This window comes from Podarcis melisellensis (genome assembly GCF_964234715.1).
Source record: "Podarcis melisellensis genome assembly, chromosome: 6".
NCBI classification, from domain to species: Eukaryota; Metazoa; Chordata; class Lepidosauria; order Squamata; family Lacertidae; genus Podarcis; species Podarcis melisellensis.
Window position 1 is genome coordinate 73,557,144 of NC_138538.1, and position 18,108 is coordinate 73,575,251.

Genomic DNA, 18,108 nt, shown 5'->3' on the forward strand with positions numbered 1-18,108 from the left:
CTAGGAAGCAAAGGACGAGATAGTTCTTCCCCTACTCCCTGCCTATCATTTGCTCCCTACTGTTTTTGTTTGGAAACAAATATATAAAAAGAAAGTCAGAGGGAAAGGTACAAATAGTCACAAATAGTGTGTGGTTTCATATTCACATGTTGCGCCGTAGCTACAGAGGACTTCTCCACACTTTCTTTTGTCCCGCTACTTTCCCCTGGGAAAAACCGCTCTTTAGTGCTCAGTCGAAGCAATTCAGGTTTTCTCCAGATTCACGTTTGCTTTGATTTAGAGCTAAAGAGCTAGTTTTCCCTGGGAAAGGAGCAGAGCAATGGGAAAATCATTCGGACCCATGTCTAGAAAGCTCAGGTCAAGCAGAAAACCACTCAGACCCATGCTTTCTAGGCACGGGGCAAGCGGAAGCGTAGACAAGCCCAGAGACAGCTTCTCCCATGTGGTGCTACCCCTTTAAGATGTTTGTTGTGTACTGTTATGTTTGGGAGGGAAGACCCCTCTGGGAGGTTAATGGAGGAGGCTAGAACCTCAGCCAGAGACAGCGTGCAGGTGGGTGTTTGTCTGTGAGGCAGCCAGCATTGAATAGGACCACAACAAAATAAATACTAAGTCTACTCTCTGATTGTAAAAATAAACATTACATTACATTGATATCTGGTGCATCTGGGAGAACATCACATACCACTTGTGAAAATGAGTTGCAGCTGCATGAATTTAGGAGTGCATGGAGGGTCAGCTCCAGGTTTTTGCAGGATTCAAAGTGTTGGTGCTGACCTTGAAAGCCCTAAATGGCCTCGGTCCTGTATACCTGAAGGAGCGTGCGTCTCCACCCCCATCGTTCAGCCTGGACACTGAGATCCAGCGCCGAGGGCCTTCTGGCAGTTCCCTCATTGCAAGAAGTGAGGTTACAGGGAACCAGGCAGAGGGCCTTCTCAGTAGTGGCACCCACCCTGTGGAACACCCTTCAGATGTGAAGGAAATAAGCAGCTATCCTATCTTTAGAAGACATCTGAAGGCAGCCCTGTTCAGGGAAGTTTTCAATATTTAATGCCGTACTGTTTTTAACATTTGATTGGGAGCCCCCCCAGAGTGGCTGGGGAAACTCAGCCAGATGGGCAGGGTATAAATAATAAATTATTATTATTATTATTATTATTATTATTATTATTATTATTATTATTATTAATCCTCCATGGGCCCTCTGTCAGTGCATCTACCCTGTACCTCCACATCACTAATTGCTTGCTGCTCTTATTATTCTACCTGCTTGCTTGCTTGCTTGCTTGGCAGAGAGTCATGACATTTCCTCCTCCTTCTCACCACCACTGTTATCTGGCCCAGGGTGAGAGGTGGGTGAACATGCTGAAGAGGAGAAGGAGGTCCATCAGGCTTTCGTCAAACATGCCAGCCTTTGGCGCCAGCCCTGAGAGTGTGTCAATTAATGTGTCTCTTGTGCCTCCTTTTGACCATAGCGCTGTTGACCTGGTGGACTCTTCATGGCCTCTTGGAATCCTGGCACATGCCAGCTTCAAGCCCTTTAGAGTTGGCCCTGAAATACAAAAACAAGTTTGTGCAAGACGGGTTCTTTATTCACAGCATGTTTCTGTCAACTGTGAGGAGAGTTTTCTATCGTAAGAAAACCTTCATGTAACTTAAAATTATACAAGTGTGGAAATATTTCCCCTCAGGAAGACATTGAGATATAATAAACCTGTCTCACACCTGATGGTTTTTGCCGTCTCATAACACTGTGCCAGCCACTTGAAATAAAATATTGCTATGAGGTGTTTACTGTGGTCTTCTTAGGAACTATAGGATGTTCCTAAGTTTATACTGACTCAGACCATCTAGCCTAGTCTTGAGAGCCAGTGTGGTGTAGTGGTTAAGAGCAGTTGACTCATAATCTGGTGAACCTGGTTCGATTCCCCGCTCCTCCACATGCAGCTGCTGGGTGACCTTGGGCCAGTCACACTTCTCTGAAGTCTCTCAGCCTCACTCACCTCACAGAGTGTTTGTTGTGGGGGAGGAAGGGAAAGGAGATTGTTAGCCGCTTTGAGACTCCTTAGTGATAAAAGTGATAAAGCAGGACATCAAATCCAAACTCTTCTGCTTTCTCTAACTGGCATGTCTTCATGGACCCAACCCATCTACTAGATATCATTTAACTGGAGATGCCAAGAGTTGAATGTCAGACTTTTAAAACAAGACACATGTCTACACAAGCCTGTGCAGAGCTTGTCTGAGGCCTGGAGCAGGAATTCCCAGTCAGCTAAGAGGCATGGAGCATTCTTGGCATGACAATGCAAGTCCACCAGGCCCCTGAGGGGACTCCCTGGCCAGCTTAGCCTTCCAAAGCCTGGGGCAAGTGTATCAGGCTGCCCCTTGCACTCTGCACAGGCCTGGCTCTTTGTATGGGTTGCTCTGTGCCTCAGGCTTTCTATGCAAAAGGTCCCAGGTTCAGTTCTCAGCATTTCCAAGTAAGAGCTAGGAGATAGTACTGGAAAGCTGCTGCCAGCCAGTGTAAACAGTACTGAGCTATATAGACCAATTATCTGAGTCAGTATAAGGCATCTTCCTACGTTCCTATGATCTCTATTGCATCCCCTCCATTTCTCCAATGAAATAGGGACGTCTTATTCCATAACAACCACAACCACAACAATTTTATTATTTATACCCCACCCATCTGGGCTGCTTCTGACATATATAAAAACATGATGAAATATTAAACAACTTCCCTATACAGAGCTGCCTTCGGGTGTCTTCAGAAGGCTGTAGAGTTAGTTATCTCATTGACTCGGGGGTCACATAGCTCCATACCCTCCAACGTTTCACTGAGGAAACTAGGGTCGTCCTAAGGAAAAGCAGGACTTTCTGGGATCAAACCAGAAGCCACAGTGGCTTCTGTAAATCTGGGACTCTCTCTGGAAAATAGGGACAGTTGGAGGGTCTGCTACTGTTATTTTTAAAAAATATACGATGACATTTGAACGTTCCCATTTATAGACATGCAGTTTAGCATTTGGTAATACTTTTGTAATTCCAATTGAGACTGGGGGGAAATTACACACACACACAGAGAGAGAGAGAGAGAGAGAGAGAGAGAGAGAGAGAGAGAGAGAGAATGAGAATTCTGGGTGGTTACTTCAGTTTTCCAAATATATAAATTATAACTACCCAGTTGCACTGTACAGATTACCATACTCCATTCTATGTTGCATTCAAATGATTACTTACCACAAAATGGGAATGTTGTTATTTAATAAAAAAAAAAAACTTTGCAGAGGAAATCCATGTATCTGAGGTGATGAAAGCCTCCCAGCAATGAATTCAGTCAGGTTGGCAAGTCCCCAAAGCAATGTCTGCTTGAGTTTCATTGGCCCATCACTCCAGTTCACATGTGGCTGTTTTCATGAGCCAGTTCACCTTTGTGACATGACTCTAAATATTGACCTTCTGATAGAGGAAATGTACATGTAGAGCCACTCCAAACTGTGTGTGATATTTACAGGCCACACATAAAAATGAACAACTTTTAGATGTCTATGAAGAGCAGGCCAGGATTATTATTTTTTTTAAAAATAATTTTTATTGAGATTTAAGATCACCAACCAACACCCACCAACAAAACATCAAATCTTGTTACATATGTCCTACTTTATGCTCCATAGAGCCGTTGACTTCCCTTCCACCAGTTTTCCTATTCCATTCTATAATTCAAAGTTTCTTTAATTAAACATTACATCATGACATAAGATTTACTTCAGTCCTGCCAACGTTTTCAAATTTGAACAGTTCTCACTTATATAAATCATAAATTCACTCCATTCTTTTTGGTACTTTGTCTCCTCCTGATTGCGAATTCTGTGTTTCAATTTAGCCATCTCAGCATATTCAACCAATATTATCTGCCATTCTCCTATCGTCGGCATCTCCTGTTGCTTCCACTTTTGAGCTATCAAAACTCTTAACTGCTGTTGTTGCATGCAGATATAGTCTTTGATCTATCTTCTTAATATCTTCTTCCACCAAACCTAGCAAGAATTCTTCTGGCTTTTTGGGAAAACTATACTTAAACATCTTTTTTAACTCATTATAAACCGCTTCCCCAAACTCCTTTATTACATGACCACCACATGTGATAGAAGTTGCCATCCTTTTCTTTGCATTTCCAACAGGTTTTACTGCTTGTTCTATACATTTTTGCCAATTTGGTGGGAGGCAGGCCAGGAATTTTATTTACATGTGGGAGAGATCCTCAGAAAGAAAGTCTGTGTGTTGAATTCATGTGCTTTAAAAAAAAAAAAGGTCACCAATGTTTCGAGCCACAACTTAATTTGGAACTCAGATCAGAGTTTCAGTAGCCAGCATGCATACGCCACACACATATTAAGCTTCTGATTGGCATCTTAATCATTTATTTTATTATGAAAGCTTTTTATTTCAGCTTTAATTATCGCAATGTGTTGGGCTTGCTTTGTTGTAATTTATGTGCCGCATACCACGGATTATTGCATAATTCACACTAATGAGACATCAGATATGCCCCAGTTACAAAATATATGCAGAAATAGCCCCCTCTCTTCAGGGACAGATGTAGACCTAACGGTTGCACAAGGTGACTAGTGGGGAATAATCTAGAACAGAGAGTAATTTTTCATCCTACATAATTTATGTTCTGGAGTTTTTTTGTCGGAGAGTAATAATTTAGAGAGATTATTTTTGAACAAATGTAATAAATACACTAATTTATTCTTAGCACAACTCTGATGGTAGTTCCCTGGTTCTTATGTATGAACTATTGTTGTTTTTTGCTGAGGTGTAAATATTGTTTGCAGATTTTTTTCCTCCCTTAAACAGAGGTAGCAAACCAGTGGCCTTCTATATATTGTTGAACCACAGCCACCATCACTTTTGACCATGGACTATGCCATACCTCCCAACATTTCTCCCGTGATAATAGAAATGCCCTATTTAATACTAACAGCAACAACAACACCCGACCTATCTGACTGGGTTGCCCCTGCCACTCTGGGTGGCTTCCAACATGTATAAAAACACAATAAAACATTAAACATTAAAAAAAAGAACTTTCCTATACAGGGCTGCCATCAGATGTCTTCTAAAGGTAATTATCTCCTTGGTTCAGTGGTTGCTGAACTCCATACCCTCCAACATTTCTTTGATGAGAATAGGGACATCCTAAGAAAAAAGGAAAACTCCAGGATCAAATCAGAAACCGGGACAGCTTTTCTAAATCCTGCCACATTTTTTTTAAACCATAAAAGTTAGTAATCTTATCAACTTTAGTGAACACAAATAGAACACAATGAACCCTAAAGGTTTGGCTCTGAGAAAAAAGAGTTAAGCTCTTCTTTAAATTTCATATCCATTTTGCATAATCCTTTCAAGAGATGCCCAGTTTTTGGAATAATTTCAACTCCTGCCTTAATGTGAAAACATCTTTGACCAAATTAGCAAGTCAAGCATCTGGTAGCATGACTAGAAATTATATTCTTAAATTCACAAAGAATAGATTCATTCAAAATGGTGGGTGTTATTGAAGCAAGAAGTAAATCATGGGTAGGCAAACAAAGGTCCGGGGGCTGAATCTGGCCCAATCGCCTTCTAAATCCGGCCTGCGGACAGTCCGGGAATCAACGTGTTTTTACATGAGTAGAATGTGTCCTTTTATTTGAAATGCATCTCTGGGTTATTTGTGGGGCCTGCCTGGTGTTTTTACATGAGTAGAATGTGTGCTTTTATTTAAAATGCATCTCTGGGTTGTTTGTGGGGCATAGGAATTTGTTCATTCCCCCCACAAAAAAATATAGTCTGCCCCCCCAAAGGTCTGAGGGACAGTGGACCAGCCCCCTGCTGAAAAAGTTTGCTGACCCCTGAAGTAAATAATGGAGGTCATTTGGGTGACATTTCAGGAGGTTTGCAGAAGCATTCCGGGGGGGTCTAAATTTTGGTGGGAAAAAGCCTTTTAGTTCTGCCTCCTGTTTTGTAACAATGGCAGCACTTGTCCCAGTCTCCGAATAGCACTACATTTTGACATAGTATCATGGTGATAGAAGGGGGCAGGGCTTTTTTTCCAGGGGAAACTCACAGGAATTTAGTTCCAGCACCTCTCAGGTGGGTTCTGGCACCTCTCAGGTAAGCATCATTGCCATTCTAAGAGGATGAGGGAGGTGTTCATGGTGAGTTCCGGCACAATTTTTCCCCTAGAAAAAGAGCACTGGCAGGGAGTGGGGAAGATATTCAGCAGTCTCTGGGTGGTTTGCTGCCACGATCACAGCGAAATATGGTGGAAAGCTGGGAGAGGAGAGTAGGAAGTCTCCTTGCACAAGCAGCTGTTGTTCCACTTGCGCAAGGAGTTACTTAGCATTCCTTTGAATTCAAGCCCTAGTCTCTATGGCAGGGCTCATCCTCAAGGGTCCTGTCATTGTTACAAATGTCTGTAGCCTCTGCTTCTCTTTTTCAGGACAAGCTATTATGAGGTCATAGTTACATACTGGTGGCATTGTGTTGTCAATGTACAATGCACATCTGCTCTGTTTGATAGGCATGTTGGGATCAAGTTTGCTGTGTCCATTCTGTAGCTGGAATTTGGGAGGGGTGCTTGTTCTATCATGGTTGTTACCCAGACTGTAGCTGCTGTACTGTTGCCCTTTCGCTCTGGCCTCACAGTCGGAACCTCCCATTTTTGTAGATTAACAGAGAGAAAGAGGCCTGATGATGATGATTGATTGATTTCTTAAATTTGTATACCGCCCTATACCTGTAGGTCTCTGGGCGGTTCACAACACCTAGACCATATACGAAGCACAAAATACATAATAAAATGCATAATAAAAATAATCAAAACAAGTAACAGTATTAATGCATACTGTCAGTACTGTCTGATATGCCATCCATCTCCTCTTTGTCTAAGTTCTGAAGTCGTGTGTGTGTGTGTGCGCGCGCAATAGACTGCTATCTGCCAGTGATTCCATCTGCCATATTTCTTGCAGATATGTGGAGGCAGTGTGTATATCTGCGGAGGCACCAGTTTTCTGGTTTACTAAGCTAGGTGTTGGGAACCTTGGGTCCTCCAGATGCTGCTGAACTACAACTCTCATCATCTGTGGCTGTTGGCCTGGCTTGCTGGGGCTGATGGGAGTTGTAGTTCAGCAACACCCAGAAAGCCACAGGCTCCCCATACCTGTACTAAACCTTCACGTGTTGGCTTCCTTCTTGCACTTTAATGAGGAGTGGTGCACATAACAATAGTAGAATTTTGGGAGAAGGAGCTTGGGGGAAAACAGAGAGTGCAGGTTTGCTGCTCTCGCTAAATTGGGCTTTGCTGCTTTGAATTCATTCTTCAGCTGAAATCACTGACATTTAAGAAAAGACATCTGACCAATGGGAGTAGAAAGAATTCTGACTATTGGCCATGGAAGATGTTGCTTTGTGTAGATTCAGTATGTGTCAAATGAATGGAAAGAAAAATAATCATAAATGATAATTTAAATGCAAAAAGAGACTGGATGAATCCCAGACTTGAGGAATATTTTACAACGACAGCCTTGCCTTACACATTTTAATTCATTTAAAACATTTGTGGATTTGATAATTGGGCACCACAGCAAGTAGCTGACAACGGAATGTGTGTAGGTCTAACTGCTATTCCCAGAACAGATTGTGTGGTCTCCTCTCATATTGGAATGATAATGAAGCCTACTGTAAGAGCCTTTCACAAAGATGAAGCCGATTCCATTTCTGACTTCAAATCCAAGAGGTCTCCTAACAGATGCTGCTAATTAAAAGTAATGCAATTCCAGAAGTAGTGGGTGGTAGAAAAGATGGTTAAAAAGACAGTTTGATCTTCTGATTGCGGGGAGAGAGGTTGATGTGTATTGAGAATATTACCATTGTCCTGTTCGGATGCATATCTCAACCTGCTAACACTGGAATCTACAGAACGAGCCACAATGATAGATTGCAGCCCAGGGTGTAGAAGATGTAGACTGCAATCCAAGAGGGCCAAAGAGGAAGAGAGCTGGAGGTGGATGACTCACTCTATTCCAGTGTCCACACCGGCTCAGCAGAGCAGAAAGTGAAGATGGAGTGGTTTTATTGCGTTCCTGTTTTACTTTGCCAGTTTATGTTTCATTTAAGATTCCCGCCCCCTTGGAAACAATGGAAAGGAAATAGGCTATGTCAATGCTGTAGTTTATTCCCTCTTTTGGAAGAGAGGGTTGGGATAATAATAATAATAATAATAATAATAATAATAATAATAATAATAATTATTTATTATTTATACCCTGCCCATCTGGCTGGGCCTCCCCAGCCACTCTGGGTGGCTTCCATAAAAACCAAAAATACAGTAAAATATCACACGTTAAAAACTTCCCTGAACAGGGCTGCCTTAAGATGTCTTCTGAATGTCAGGTAGTTGTTTATAGCTTTGACATCTGCTGGAAGGGCGTTCCACAGGGTGGGCGCCACTACCGAGAAGGCCCTCTGCCTGGTTCCCTGTAGCTTTGCTTCTCGCAATGAGGGAGCCGCCAGAAGGCCCTCGGCGCTGGACCTCAGCGTCTGGGCAGAATGATGGGGGTGGAGACGCTCCTTCAGGTATACTAGACCGAGGCCATTTAGGGCTTTAAAGGTCAGCACCAACACTTTGAATTGTGCTCGGAAACATACTGGGAGCCAATGTAGGTCTTTCAAGACCGGTGTTATATGGTCTCGGCGGCCGCTCCCAGTCACCAGTCTAGCTGCCGCATTCTGGATTAGTTGTAGTTTCCGAGTCACCTTCAAAGTTAGCCCCACGTAGAGTGCATTGCAGTAGTCCAAGCGGGAGATAACCAGAGCATGCACCACTCTGGCAAGACAGTCCGCAGGCAGATAGGGTCTCAGCCTACGTACCAGATGGAGCTGGTAAACAGCTGCCCTGGACACAGAGTTAACCTGCGCCTCCATGGACAGCTGTGAGTCCAAAATGACTCCCAGGCTGCGCACCTGGTCCTTCAGGGGCACAGTTACCCCATTCAGGACCAGGGAATCCTCCACACCTGCCCGCCTCCTGTCCCCCAGAAACAGTACTTCTGTCTTGTCAGGATTCAACCTCAATCTGTTAGCCGCCATCCATCCTCCAACCGCCTCCAGACACTCACACAGGACCTTCACTGCCTTCACTGGTTCTGATTTAAAAGAGAGGTAGAGCTGGGTATCATCCACATACTGATGAACACCCAGCCCAAACCTCCTGATGATCTCTCCCAGCGGCTGCATGTAGATGTTGAAAAGCATGGGGGAGAGGACAGAACCCTGAGGCACCCCACAAGTGAGAGCCCAGGGGTCTGAACACTCATCCCCCACCACCACTTTCTGAACACGGCCCAGGAGGAAGGAGCGGAACCACTGTAGGACAGTGCCCCCAGCTCCCAGCCCCTCAAGACGGTCCAGAAGGATGTTATGGATAGAGAGGGCTGTAAATCCTGTGGACCTACAGACCCTCCCAGAACCCTCCTGGCATATCTCTCCTGTGCCATCTCCAGTATCACAATAACTGGCTGTGGATCTTGAGATACCAGATTTCTACCTCTGATGGTAGACCTTTCTCTCTATCCTCAAAGAGGGAGATTCAAATACTCAGCACTCCTGGGAGGCCTTCAATAGGATTGCAGGGTTAGAAAGTAACACAAGTGTTATCTATTTATATAGAATATTTGTAGACTTTTCTTTTAGGGTCAGACTCTCTCAAGATAGCTTTCAACATACAAATTCACCTTTTAAAAAAATCAATAGCAACTATGTTATTTTTCCCCTTCCAGGTAGATCTTGCAAAAGAAGAAAAATGTGAATTTCTCCCCTTCCTTTCCCCTCGGAAGGTTGTAGTGAAAGGAGGGAAGATTGTTGCTATGGAATTTGTTCGGACAGAGCAAGATGAAGACGGAAACTGGAATGAGGACCAGGAACAGATTGTCCGCCTGAAAGCCGATGTGGTGATCAGTGCCTTTGGCTCAGTCCTAAGTGACCCTAAAGGTATTTCTCAGTTACAAGGGGCACGATCCAGCCGCAGTTATGCACATTTAAATCCCACTGATTCAAGTATATGCATAATTGTCACATTGAAATCAGTGGGACTTACTTTTGGTTGGGTTTTCTCCCAGGATGTACTAAATTCCTAAGAACAAACGCTTTGATGACTGGAATGTGCACATTTCAAATGGCTACAATAGAATGGAGGGTGAAATTTGATTTGAAATATTGTTTCCTGCCTCAGTTTCATTCTTTAAAAAGAGCACATTCATTTTCTTATTTGTTCCTTTCGTAACTTGCATTCTGCTCCTCTGTAGAAAACGTAGATCACTAAATCTCTTTTCTGTCCCCTAACAACTCTGCAAGAAACTTAGGTAGGAAGGAACAAGTTAGGGAGGTCAATTTTTAATTGTGTATAGGAAGTGGCCTTATGCTGAGTTATGCCATTCTTTCATATATCTCATGATGGTCTACATCAAACTTGGGTCTCCAGCTCCCATCTCTAGCTCCCATCATGCCTAGCTAGCAGGACCAGTGGTCAGCGATGATGGGAACTGTAGTCCAAAAACAGCTGGATACCCAAGTTTGGGAAACCCTGGCTTACATTGGCTGGCAGAAGCTCTAACTAGAGATGCCAGGGTTTGAACCTGTGACCTTCTGCATGCAAAGCAGGTGCCCTGCGCCTAAGCCACTACTGCCCTTTTCCATTGTAAAAGTGAATGCCTATGCCCATCTCATCATGTTGCTTTAGAATGCATGCAAATCTGTATATATTATACCCTTACTCAGTCATTGCTCATGTGAAGGGCTTGTGGGGAAGCTTTTCTAGTCATGTAGGTTCCCTGTGCGATCTAGAACCCTTGAGGAAGGGGAAAGGAACCACACTGTGGAAGATGCACCCAAACGCGAGGGAAGTGAGTTCTTTGAGGATGAAGGCTCCATCTTTGTTTTCCATGGCCATTGCCCCTTCGTGAAAGTAACTGTTGCTTGGAATTTTGTTGCAACTGCAGTAAGTCTCTTAGCTATTATAGGACTGCTGTGAGCAACCCAGTGGCCCCTTCAGCAGATACAGTCATACCTCGGGTTACAGACGCTTTAGATTGCGTTTTTTTGGGTTACGGACTGCCGAAACCTGGAAGTACCGGAATGGGTTACTTCCGGGTTTTGGCGGTCACACATGCGCAGAAGCGCTAAATTGCACTTTGCACATGTGCAGACGTGCCAAATTGCAACCGCGCATGTGCAGACACACTGCTGTGGGTTGTGAATGCTGCGGGTTACGAACGTGCATCCCGCATGGATTGCGTTTGCAACCCAAGCGTCCACTGTACATTGATCTGGCAAGGGAAATGTCTAGATTGGGCACTTTAACCAAGAGATGGAACCAGAAAACTTGCATTGAAGTAAAGTTATTCATGAAGGCATGTGAGAGTCACCATGTAAACTTGTTTGGACATATAAAAATGGCAGCTGGCTTGAACACCCAGAGAGGTGAGGTCTGCTATCACCATCACCCATTTTCTCCCCACTTGCACATGAATGGACATGAATGATTTTATGATTGGGGGTGTTCCATGTGTACCAATTTGTTCCTCTGTGTATTCTTTTTGTATGCATGAACATTGAACTGAATGGGCCTAATTTAATCCAGTTCTTTGTTCATTGGAAAAAGGTAATGTACGCCCTTAGTGCTGGGCTAGATGAGCCTTTGGTGTCATTTACTTGGGCTCTTCTGATATTTCTTATGCTTTTCTATCATCCCCAACCCCACCCTGCCAAAACTTTTTATAGGGAATTTGATTTATCGGTTGCTTATGCCCCGAAGAGAAAAGAAACGAGCAACCGTTGAATCACTAATGAAGTCCTCATTGCTGAAGTTAACTTTAATTGGATCTTATGAGAACATATTTGAAAAGCTGACCTATTAAATAAGAAGCTGAATATAGATTTGCCAAATGACGCCAGTAGTGTCTATAGTCTCATCCAGCTGTAATATCAATCAGTTTAGTGGTCTTATTCTGCTTATCCTCTTTTATTGTAGTCCTGTGGTGAACTCAGCAACAAATGTTATCCAGCAACCTGATTAAATCCCAATTTTCTCTCATTCATATATATATATATATATATATATATATATATATATATATATATATATGATGGCTAGTTGTTGCGGAGGGTCATGTTAATTTTCTGACAAGCATTAATCAATAGAGAAATGTAGATTGGAAGAGAAGAGACAATGGTGGTATCAGAGTGGTCAACAGGATTATGGTCTTCTGAGCAGAACTGAGCCTTGTGATGTTCCATCAAATGAAATCTAGGGCCCCTGATTCCCTGCTACTTGGTACCCTCTAATTGTGAGGCCTCTATGGCAGCCTTGGGTCCTTTGATGTCATTGGACTATAACCCCTGCTAGCCAGGGATGATGGGAGTTGTAGTGCAACAACATCTGGGGACCCAAGGTTGGGAAAGGCTGCTCTATGCCCATGGCATGGCCACTAGAGGGCCCTGGGCTGCATTTCATCCTTCCCCAGTGTACAGTATTAGTAATTTGGCATAGGATGTTCTGCTGTACTTCAGATGTGGCAGAGAATCTTGAAACTTTCATTATTGGAAGCATTCAGGGGTGACATTTCTAACTTTGGTCGAGGGAAGTACCAGCTTTTTCAGCTTGAGGGCCACATTGAGGGTTGGCCATGCTTCCAAGGGCCACATATTGGCATGTCATGATCTCTCACGCATGCACACTCACACCCATACATTCAGCAGACATTCATCCCACCACCTCCTGCCCAGTGTCTAAATCAATATATTTATCTATATCTGATCTCTCGTTCTCTCTGTGTATTTAAATATTGCCTACATGGCTGCCAAATTATTGGAGGCTTTCAGGAGCATCATAAATCACCTGGGGAACCTATAGATGGCCTACAGACTATAGATTAGCCACCCTTGCTTCAGTCCCAGTGTGGCTGGAAGATTTATAGTGAAGTTCAGCTCTTGGATATATCCAAGGTTAAATTTAAAATATAATGACAATAATTTATCTTTAGATAACATACTGTGATTATTTCATGTGATTTAGAAATAACTAGAGACATTTATGTTTCTGGGGGATAATAACACCTGAGACAGGGGGAATCCTGAGAAAGATTCCCCCTGTTCCCCCCAGCCTCTTCAAAAGGGCACCTCCGAAAACTATTTGCCCCTCATAGTTGTGAAACATGATTATGTTTTGTTGTTTCCCTGCACTAGGTCTCATTTCAGCCTGGTCTCAGCAGCCTCCACAAGGAATGTATTTGTGGTAGATGATGAGGGTGATGATAAATATTTATTTGTTAGTAGCTTTTAAGGAATGAATTATTTAAGGTTGCTTTGGAGAAAAAGAGAAAAAGGCAAAAGAGCAGCAATAAAACTCGCAGTACAAATAGTCTGCCACCCTTCCCCATATTTGTTTCTCGGCTGCAAAAAGTTGTCCTCCTTTGTTCTCTGCACTTCAATTTCCTGTTGTTGCCACAGGGACTCCCATTTTCTCCTGAAAGGGCTGTTCTTGGCTATAGTCAGAGTTGCCATTTATACAGTGCAGGAAGCTGCCTTATTCTTATCATGAATTCTGCTCAGTATTGATCCAGAGATAGAATCCAACATATTGTTAGAAGAGTAATAAATAAATAAACTTAAGACACATTATAGGATTCCCCAGAAATAGACCAGAGGCAATTGTGTTTCATCCAGCAGAGCTTTACTGCTACAGAAGGCAAATGAGCATAATGGTCACAAATCCAATACATTCAGGATTAGGACAGTTCATAAGAAATCCAGTTGCAGCAGACTTAACTTAAACCAGGCATCCCAAAACTCGGTCCTCCAGATGTTTAGCGACTCTCATCATCCCTGACCACTGGTCCTGTTAGCTAGGGATGATGGGAGTTGTAGTCCCAAAACATCTGAAGGGCCGAGTTTGGGGATACCTGACTTAAACTTAAAAGAACTTGCAATAGGGCTAAAACCTTAATACTAAGCATACTATGTACAGAACACCACATCAGAAGGAAAGAGAGAGAAAGAGAGAAAGTGAAACTCAGGCTCCTTCTGGCCTATTATTATAGTCAGAATGACCTTGGGTGAAAGAGATAACAGAACCAGTTTAAACCAGCTGTGCAGCTTCTCTGAAGGAATAACCTAAATATCAGGAACCTCTGCTTGTTCCTAGGCAGAATAGAAACTTACTTGTCAGCTTGGAATCTCCAGCTTGTATCACACAGAGACACTTTCCAAACCCTCTCGAATTAATTAGAATAGGAAAGATCTTTACATATCAAATCAATACTTTCTGTACCAAGAAATGCACACTGATAATGCTGTCAGTCCATTGGTCCATCTCAATATTGTTCACCCTGACTGGCAACAGCTCTCTCCAGGGTTGCAGAGAAGCATCTTTCCCACCCCTTCATGAAGATGCCACACAGATGAACCCTGGGACCTTTTCCATGCATAGCCTATGCCCTGCCACTATGTGGAAGCCACTCCCCACTGTTGAAAATGTTTGCCACTGATTGACTGATTATATTTCTATGCTGCTTTTCATCCATTTTAACATTTAATGTTTTATTATGTTTTTGGATATATGCCAGAAGCTGCCCAGAATGGTTGGAGCAACTCAACCAGATGGCCAGGGTACAAATAATAAAAAAATATTATTATTGTTATTATTCAGTGTTTCCTAAACTTGGGTCTCAAGCTGTGTTTTCAGACTGCAGTTCCCATCATCCCTGACCACTCATCTTGGTAGCTAGGGATGATGGGAGCTGTAGTCCAAAAGCAGCTAGAGACCCAAGTTTGGGAAACACTGCGGCTTACAAACAATAAATAACAAAAACAGGATAGGACATAATAGAACATCACAAATACGGCATAAGCCATATAGAGTCATTAACAAATCAGGAGAGAAGCAATTGCAATCTATGAGGCACTATTAACAAAGCAACAACTAAAAAAAAAAAATAAGCTAAACGTCACAATGAAAGTCATTATAGCCTTGCTGAAGAGGGATCCTGTAACAAGGCTGACTTTCCAGAAGGGAAATATTCCGCTATACCAACACAATTCACAAAGTTTATTGTCACCATTATATGTTGCTGCGTATGTGCATTGCTATCATGCCTTTGAAACAACTCAGTGAAACAACTCAGTAAAAGCGTGATCACATGAAAAAAGCCTTGTTCGCGTGGCACACCCATTACAAATAACACAGAAAGTGCATAATTTTCAATGGGATTATTTTTACAGGGGACAAAAAGCCGAGTTACTTTAGGAGGCTATTTTAAGCACCGCTTCGTCTTGCCTCAGACAGTTGCTGTGAAGCACAACGTGATCTTTCTGTAATTATTATTATTTCCCATTTCCCCAATACCTGCACAAGAATAGGCTTTCCTCCCTTGTGAATAGCTATGCTCAGAGTTTCTGCTTATCATTATTTGCCAGGTTTCACTAGGAGTTGATATCACATATGCTCTTACTAAGAGGCCATTGATAATCTTAAGTTTGGCAGCAGACCTGAGCCCAGAATAATGTGTTTTATTTCCACATTAGCTGCTGTAAAGAACAGAATAGAGAGGAATATAGATATGTACATATGTATATAATGTTTTTTTTAGAATCCAGAAGTACATACCTTAAGGGAACTATGTCACACCTAAATAAGCAAGAAAATATATTGCATGAAGAGTGTCCCTTGACTATTGCAGTCACAATTTTAGAAATAAAGAAAAAAATAATTCACACAAGTTTTATAGGTAGAGGCCTATAGCCATTTCCCCTCCCATTTTTTTTTTTTAAAGAAAGCAAGTTATATTATTAATCAAGACATGAACAGGATTTTTTTTCAGCCAGAGCTCAATTCTGGCACCTCTCAGGTGGATGCCATTGAGAGGTGCTATAACTGAGTTTTGGCAATCTCTGGCTGAAAAAAATCCTGTTCGTCTCTTGAATAATAAAATAACGTGCTTTCTTTTTTAAGAGAACAAGGGAGGTGTTCAAGGTGAGTTCTGGCACCTCTTTTTCTAGAAAAGTAGCACTGGAAATGAGTGGACCTTGGCTGCTTTGGTCTCAGTTTTAGAATTAAAGAAATGTTAATAATGCATACAAGCTCTTTAGGTAAAGGAATATGGAAATTTCCTCCACTACCACCTCCTGCCTGTTTTAAATAAATTTGAAGCAACAAAGATCCATGTTCTTCTAAAGTTGCTGTCCCAATAAGACATGAGGTAAAATTTGAAGTACAGTACATTCTACTTGAGGGTTTTTCTCAGGAGAAAAGCCTGACATTTTGAGAGAAGACAAAATAATTTCAATAGGGCTAGAGAAATGTATCAGTTTAGCTGAGGAAAGAGTTTGTACATCCTTAATGTGCCACAAGAGGCATCTCATTGGCTACAAGAGCAGCAGAGGCCAGGTTGTGCCTGAGGTTGATGGTCTGGGGGTGAGGAAGTCCCAAAGAATATGGAGGAAGTCCCCCATCCTTAGCAGGCCACCTATATCATCACGCTGTGCTGGTGCACTAAAAAGCTGATAAATTTTCATGAAAGCTTAGAAAAGAAGAAGCGAAGGGTGCTGTGGAAATATGGAGAACTGACCGTAAGACTTGAAAATAATAAGAGATACGGAAATTGTTCTATTCACTCATCCTTACCAGGGTCTAAAATCACCTAGCTGCATCTAGCTTACTTCGTTTATGATGTATCAAAATGGTGGTGCAAACTGTACAATACATTACAGGAAGAGCTCAGAAATATGCTTTTCTATCTGCTTCAGTTCCCTAAGAAAGCCAGTCAATTTAGGCTCCAAAGCAATGTTCTCCTGTGTCACTTTCTGTTGAACCTTTTAAGGGTGTTTTTGTGTGTGGGTTTTTTGCCTTAACAACACAAGAGCCAAACTGGCTCTATCATAAAGTTACTGCCATCCTCTCCTTTCTTTACGTTTCTGGTTTAAGCAGAAGTCACTATATATCCCAAGTGCAGTCAAGGGATTACTGCCAGTTTTCGGTGAAAGAAGTCTGCAAGATGTATATCAAAAATAACATTAATGAGCTGCAAACGCCAAAATTACAGGAACTTATGAAATTGGTTAAACATAAAATACCATTAAACTGTTTACTGAGGCTTCACAGAAATACTGCAGCTAATGAGCATTTCTGCTATTTAAATAAGCCCAAATTGAACACACATTACATGGATACCTAATTAGTAATGGCAGTCAAGCACACACTGTGTCACTTTTAAAGCTTTATTTGAGGAATCTTTTCCATTTGATTTGTTTTGCTAATTAAAATATTTTCCAGCTTTTCGATATATCTTAATATTACTCGTAGTCGTCGTCCCCCCCCCCCACGTCAAGTGGTGTATAATTGCTTGATGCTTTCCTATTTGTGTCTATTTGCTCAATGAACGCAGCAGCTTGAACTATATTGTAGTCTACAAAATTATTTTGGTTTCTGCATTTGTGCTGCTATTTTTTGGTAACTTTGGCGTGCTGTCATCCAGTTTGAATGATCTGTTCAGATTGCTTAGCTATTGTCTCACTCGCAGTACCGGCAGCCTTTCAAGTGCTGCTGGAAGAATATAAGTTGTCCCTGCAGTGGAATATAATGTTTCTTGATAGTGAAAACAGGGTCCTGTTTCCTGATAGTGGTGTCAGAGCTACTTTTCTCCCACTCCCACAGTAACCTGGGAGGGGTGAGACTGTGCGAGATGAACCACACAGGAACATCAAGTGTCTGGATTCAGAGTAGTGGTCAATATTTATTGCATTTATATCCTACTTCTTCTCCAAAGAGCTCAAGATAGTAATGCTCATTGTTCAACTTCCCCTCCCTGTTTTATGATCACAACAACCCTGTTAGGCTGTGACTGCCCAAGGACACCCAATGAGCTTCAGGGCTGTGAGAGGATTTGAACCCAAGTTCAGCATCCTAACCACTACACCACACAGCTAATACTCTAATTAGCCAATTTTTCCTGTTTACTATAGTTGCGGAACTACCATTCTCCAACAACTATGAAGTGCCTATTAAGG

General features: G+C 42.3%; 1 protein-coding gene across 2 annotated transcripts in view; it reads left to right on the forward strand.

Moving 5' to 3' along the window:
* Window positions 1-18,108, forward strand: part of DPYD (dihydropyrimidine dehydrogenase) — a 505,368-nt gene that overhangs the window by 234,439 nt on the left and 252,821 nt on the right. For both annotated transcript variants that reach the window (XM_081914137.1, XM_081914136.1), the window contains exon 11: window positions 9,828-10,038. In XM_081914137.1, the coding sequence (XP_081770263.1) occupies window positions 9,828-10,038 (211 nt within the window). The remainder of the gene's footprint in view (window positions 1-9,827; window positions 10,039-18,108) is intronic.